General features: G+C 52.7%; 1 protein-coding gene across 1 annotated transcript; it reads left to right on the forward strand.

Annotated features, from left to right (window-relative positions):
• Nucleotides 1–1,017: 1,017 nt before the first annotated feature.
• EMWEY_00044510 (hypothetical protein, conserved) lies at nucleotides 1,018–4,519 on the forward strand (the record flags this gene model as incomplete). The annotated part of the gene is made up of 5 exons (XM_013482936.1): nucleotides 1,018–1,767; nucleotides 1,923–2,339; nucleotides 3,142–3,234; nucleotides 3,557–3,639; nucleotides 3,745–4,519. 5 exons carry the CDS (start codon nucleotides 1,018–1,020, stop codon nucleotides 4,517–4,519), a joined length of 2,118 nt encoding a protein of 705 aa, XP_013338390.1.
• Nucleotides 4,520–5,786: the final 1,267 nt, after the last annotated feature.

Genomic DNA, 5,786 nt, shown 5'->3' on the forward strand with positions numbered 1-5,786 from the left:
TATCTGCGGACTATTACGATCGACAACACAGCCAAAAAGGCTTGAAGTGCGAGCTCCTCTAAGTAGCTTACCCCCCTTTCCAATCTCTAGGCGACTTGAGAGCAGCTGCCCAAGAAGCCACTCCTGCGGAGGAGGAAGCGCTATGCCACCAGTCTAAAACACCTTGCTGCAACTTAAGGTACAAGACAGTCCCAGAAGTAAGCACACCAGCTAGAGCAGCAGCAGTGTGGGGGAAAGTGAGCAGCCAAACCGTCAATTTGCTTCATATATATTTACAAGAGTGATTGGAGGAGCAACTGACCTTCATATCATCCAACTTTAGACGTTCTTGCCAAAGCCTGGTACACTATGCTACGAGCAGCGAGCTCCTTTGTAATGCATGTTTGGCTTCCCTCTCTCTCCTACCTTCATAGACACATGTATCCTTGACTAGGACATTTGAAAACTAGAAGGAAGGTCAGCTGGTCTTCGATGTAGTCTTATAGTATGCATGAAGCAAATTGGTTCATTTGCAGCTAACTCTCCCCCACACCGGTGGTGCTGCTGCTGTTTCTGGTGTGCCTACGCCTGGCGTTTTAGGGTTACTGAAACAACAGTAAGAGGGGCCCTACAGAATAAAGCCTTTCGATGGTCCTTGTGCTAGCAGCAGAGTCGTTCTGTCCCTATCTCTGTCCCTTGCAGCAGCAGGAAGCAGCCGGGAATCCTAGAGGTCCAGTTTGTGTTTTACACGGTCCCCTTCCTACATTTGAATATTTCAGTTGTAATTAATGATAAAACATCAGAAATATACCGCAGATACTACTCATCTGTCTTCTTGCTGTGGGGCCGCAGGGAGGCCCGGGGCCCACCGGCTCAACAACAGCTGTTGCTGCTGCTGCTGCTAAAGTGCAAATGCAGCAACAATAGCAAGTGTTTTGCGGCTTTTCCTTTCTCCTTACCCTGAAGGCAAGCCCTAAACTCCCTCTATATTCTGCCATTCACAGGAAGAGTCCCCTCAAGGCCCAGGGGCCTCAGACGATGCTGCCACAGCAGCACGACCCAGTAGCGCAGCACCAGCAGCAAACCGTTGCTGCTGCTGCTGTGGGCTCCATTCTTGCCTCTACGTCGAACTGTCCATCTGCTTCTGCAGATCCAGCTGGTGTTGCTGCAGCAGCTGCTGCAGCCTTCGCGGCAGCAGGAGGTCACAGAGTAGGATCGCCTCTAGAAATCGATTCCGCATCTGCTGCTGCTCCTCCTCCTGCAGCAGCGGCGGAAACAGCCGATGCAGAAACAGTTGAGATATCGCCTGCTGGGCATCAGCGAGCTGCTTGCCAGGATACGGCTGCTGCTGCAGGTCCAGAGGCAGCAACAGCAACAGCTGCTGCTCCACATGCAGCTGCATCCTTATCGGTAGGAGCGACTGCAGGGTACTCTTTTCACTCTCCCTCAGGAGGACAAGGAACGATGCTAGCAGCAGCAGCAGCTCCACGATCAGCAGCAGCAGCTCCACCAGCAGCTCAACCAGCAGCTCCACGTGCAGAAGGGCTGAAGACAGCCGCATCTGCTTCCGTAGCAACAACTTTGCCGGACGCAACAGCAGCAGCATCACCGAGCGCAGATGCTACCCTTCCAGCGGCAAGCAGCCTCAGCAGCAGCAGCAGCAGCAGCAGCAGCGGCAGCGGCTCCAGCAGTAGCTGCACCAACCTGCATGAAGCATTACAAAGGGAAATTGTAATTGATGGAGAGACAGAAATGGATGATCTTCTTGTTGCAGCCCATGTGGCGCAGGTCTGCTGCTGTTGCTACTACTGCTGTTGTTGCTGCTGTTGTTGCTGCTGCTCCTTCTGCTGCTGGCTGCGGTGTTGTCTGCGCTCCTCCTGCGTGTCTTACTGGTAGCTGCTTCTGGATGCTGCTGTTGTGCTGCTGCTGCTGTTTGTGTGCAGGCGGAGACGTTGCTGCTGCAGCAACTACAGCTGGCTGACCCCGTCGACCCAAAACTGCTACAGCGGCCTCGTGCTGCTGCTATCCACCGCAGCAGCAGCACCAGCAGCAGCAGCAGCGACAGCAGCGACAGCGAAGGTGAACAGGTTCCCCGTAGCAAGAAGGGAGCAGCAGCAGCAGCACCGTCAGGACGCACTGGCCTAGCAGCAGCGGGACAGCTTGAGCAGCAGCGGCAGTTGCTGAAACAGTGGGATTCTACAGAGGGAAAACCGGAAGCAGCAGCAGCAGAAGCTGCAGCAGCAGATGCTGCTCCAGCAGGAACAGCAGCAGCAGCAGGGGATGCTATGGAAGCAGATTGCTGCAGCGATGAGGAGGAAGGTGGTGGTGCCACAAAGCAAGACCTGCGCTCACTCATACAAGTTAGTTGCTGCTGTTGCTGCTGTTGTTGCTGCTGCTGTTATTGCTGCTGTTAGTGTGCCGGCAGTGCTGTTGCTGCCCCTTTTTCTAGCAACTTGCTTCCCCCGCAGCAACCGCAGCAGCAGCAGCAGCAGCAGCAGCAGCGCTGCTGCTGCATCCATGGTTGCACTTAGTATTGCTTTACTACTGTTGCATCTGCATGTGATCTGCTGCTGCTGCATCTGCTGCTGCTGCTGCTGCTGCTGCTGCTGCAGCCGATAGAGGTGGCGGGCTTGCCCGAGTTTGTACCTGAGGGAGGAGAGCTGCTGCAGTGCGGGCAAGTTGAATCTATTATAGGAGAAGTTATTTGTGTAAAGGCGCAACAGGTGCAGCAGCAGCAGCAAAACCCTAAACCCTAAAACCCTAAACCCTAAAACTCTAAACCCTAAACCCTAACAACCCTAAAACCCTAAACCCTAGGGCACAGAGAGACAGAGAGCTACATAAGGGGAGGAGGAAACAGATATGCATATAAACCCTTTCATTATATATCCCCCTTGATGTGCTGCTGCTGCTGCTTTCGCTGCTGCTGCTGCTGCTGCTGTTATTGTTTTAGGGCTCGAACCCGATGGATCTTGGCTCTGTTGTGTGTCTTGAGGATCGCCGCATATTGGGAGTTGTGTGTCCCCCTCCAGCTAATATCCTTTTAGCTAGCTAGCTAGCTGCCCACCTAGCTAGCTGTCTACCTAGCTAGTTGACTAGCTAGCTACCTAACTAGCTAGCTCAATAGCTAGCCAGCTAGGTGTGTCTGTTTTGCTGCTGCAGGTGGCGGATACCTTCGGTCCAACTGCCTCTCCCTTTTATGTGGTGTACGTACAGCCGGCGGTGTTAGCAGCAGCAGCAAACAGCATAAAGCCAGTATGTATTATCTTCCTTCTTTTTCTTGTCTTTGTCTCTCTTGTCTTGTTTGTCTCTTCTTGTGTCTCTTGTCTCTCGTCTCCTCTCCCTTGTCTCCTGTCTTATGTCTATTATATCTCGTCCCCTGTCTCATGTCTCTTTTCCTTTGTTTCCTACCTCCTGTCTCCTGTCTGTTATCTCTTGCCCCACTGCTGTTCTGCTACTGCTGGTGCTGCCGCTAGTACTACTACTGCAGCTGCTACGGTTGCTGGTACTGTCGCTGCAGCAACTACTGCTCCTGCTGCAGCTACTGCTGCTGCTGCTCCTTTTGCTTCTGCTGCAGGGTGTGCCGGTGCTATGTGACGTAGCGCATGCATCATTTTTGATGGACCAGCAGGGCAAGGCTCTCGACTACCTGCACTTCAGGTTAGTTGCTGCTTGAGCCAGCAGCAGCAGCAGCCGGAGCAGCAGCAGCAACAGCAGCAGCAGCAGCAGCAGGCAACGCTTTGCTTGTGTGCTTCTGTGTTGCAGGAGCGGCCCCTTTAGCGGCCGCCCAGAGGATGGAGATGGTTGGGAAGATGATTCAGAGGATGAAGGGGAGATGCAACAGCAAGAGCAGCAGCAGCAGCAGCAGCAGCAGCCACAACGGCAGCAGCGCAAGGGGAAGGCAGCTCAGCAACAGCACCAGCAGTTCAACTCGCCGCAAGGCGCCGCCCGTAATCAGCAGCAAACAGAACAGCAGCAGCAAGGCAAACGAAGTCGATCTCGCAGGGGAAGGAACCAGCAGCAGCAGCAGCAGCAGCAGCAGCAGGAGCTGGGTGGTGCCCAAGTGCCTTCATCTCTGCCACCATGGCAGCAGCAGCAGCAGCAGCAACTGCAGCAACCCCACATGCCACATGCAGCAATTCCTCCTCCCCCTCCTCCACCAGCCTTTCAACCCGCATGCCAGCAGCAGCAGCAGCACTATATGCAGCAACAGCCGCAGTACATGCAGCATCCGCAGCAGTATATGCAGCAGCAGCAGCACCAGCCCTCTCAGTTTAACCAGATCCCTAGGCCACCGCAGCCGCCCCCTTACCCAGCGCCGCCGCAGCAGCAAGCTGCGTCTATAGGGCAGCCACAGCAGCAGGCATATATGCAGCAGCAGCCCTACATGCAGCTGCAGCAGCAACAACCCTATATACAGCAGCAGCAGCCGCAGCAGCAGCCCTACATGCAGCAGCAGCCCTACTTGCAGCATCAGCAGCCACAGCAGCAACCCTACGTTCAGCAGCAACAGCCGCAGCAGACACTCCGCCAGTTCTAGCTGCTGATGGAGGGAGTGGACCATAATGCAGCAGCAAGAGCAGCAGCAGCAGTAGCAGCAGCAGAAGCTGCAGCAGCAGCAGGCAACAGCTAGGACCTTCGTCTGCGCAGCTACGGTGCAGAGACACCGTAAATATAGGCAGTATTATGCATGCACTGAGGGCCTAGCTAGCTAGCTAGCTGGCTTGGTAGCCAGCTGGCTGTGTAGCTGGCTAGCTGGATAGCTGGATATGTGGCTAGCTAGCAGCTCGCCTGCAGGGTAGCTGCGTTCCTACACGGCAAACCGCCAAACCGGAAGCCATGCAGCATCTGCAGCAGCAGCAGCAGCAGCAGCAGCAACTGCTGCTGCCCTGCTGCTTAGTGCCTTTACGCCCAACTCTGCTGCTGTTTAGTAACTGCCTCCACTAAGGAGAGAAAAAAGAAGAAAAAGAGGAGACAAAGGAGACACAAAACACTTCCTCAGGTGTATGTACACCAGAGCAATAACTAATTAATGCTGCAGTGTATGCATGCAATTGAGGTGTACATACACCCCAAATATGTATCGTAACATAGGGAAAAGAACATATATTAAACAGAATAATCCGCTGGATGTTGCTGCTGCTACTGTTGTTGCTGCTGCTGTTACTGCTGCTGCTGCTGCTGTTACTGCTGCTGCTGCTCCTGCTACTAGCAGTGTATACACGGTGTGCATACACACGAGTATGTTGCGATTAATGTGTGTCTATGTAGGTATTTTATTTAATGAATAAAAAGAATATTTATATAAATAATAATTAAATAATAAAATAATTAATGCATTATATTAATACTCCTAACTAATACTGCCTAGTTAGTTAGCGGTATCACTACAACAGCAGCAGCACGAGCAACAGCAGCAGCAGCAGCAGCAACAGCAGCAAGGAAGAGCTGTTAGCTAGCGGTGTAGAGGGTAACAACATAAAGTTTATTATTTATAATTTATTTGTCTGTGTAGAAGACAAATAGAATAAAAGACAAAATAAAGACAAAGAGAGTCGGCAGCGGCGAGGGCTGCATGCACGGACAGCCGCAGCAGCAGCAGCAGCAGCAACAGCAGCAGCAAATGCAGACAGAGGGGAAAACACCCATAAAAACAGATTATTTTTTTCTTTTTTGTTTAGCTAATCATTTATTCAGCTACCTCTCCCCCTTTCTTCTTATTCATCACTCCCTTGCAGTGGGGTTGCTGCTGCTGCTGCTGCAACTGCTGCTGCTGCTGGTGTTTGTATTGATTGTGGTTTATTACG

This window comes from Eimeria maxima, genomic scaffold (genome assembly GCF_000499605.1).
Source record: "Eimeria maxima Weybridge genomic scaffold, Emw_scaff859, whole genome shotgun sequence".
Lineage (NCBI taxonomy): Eukaryota > Apicomplexa > Conoidasida > Eucoccidiorida > Eimeriidae > Eimeria > Eimeria maxima.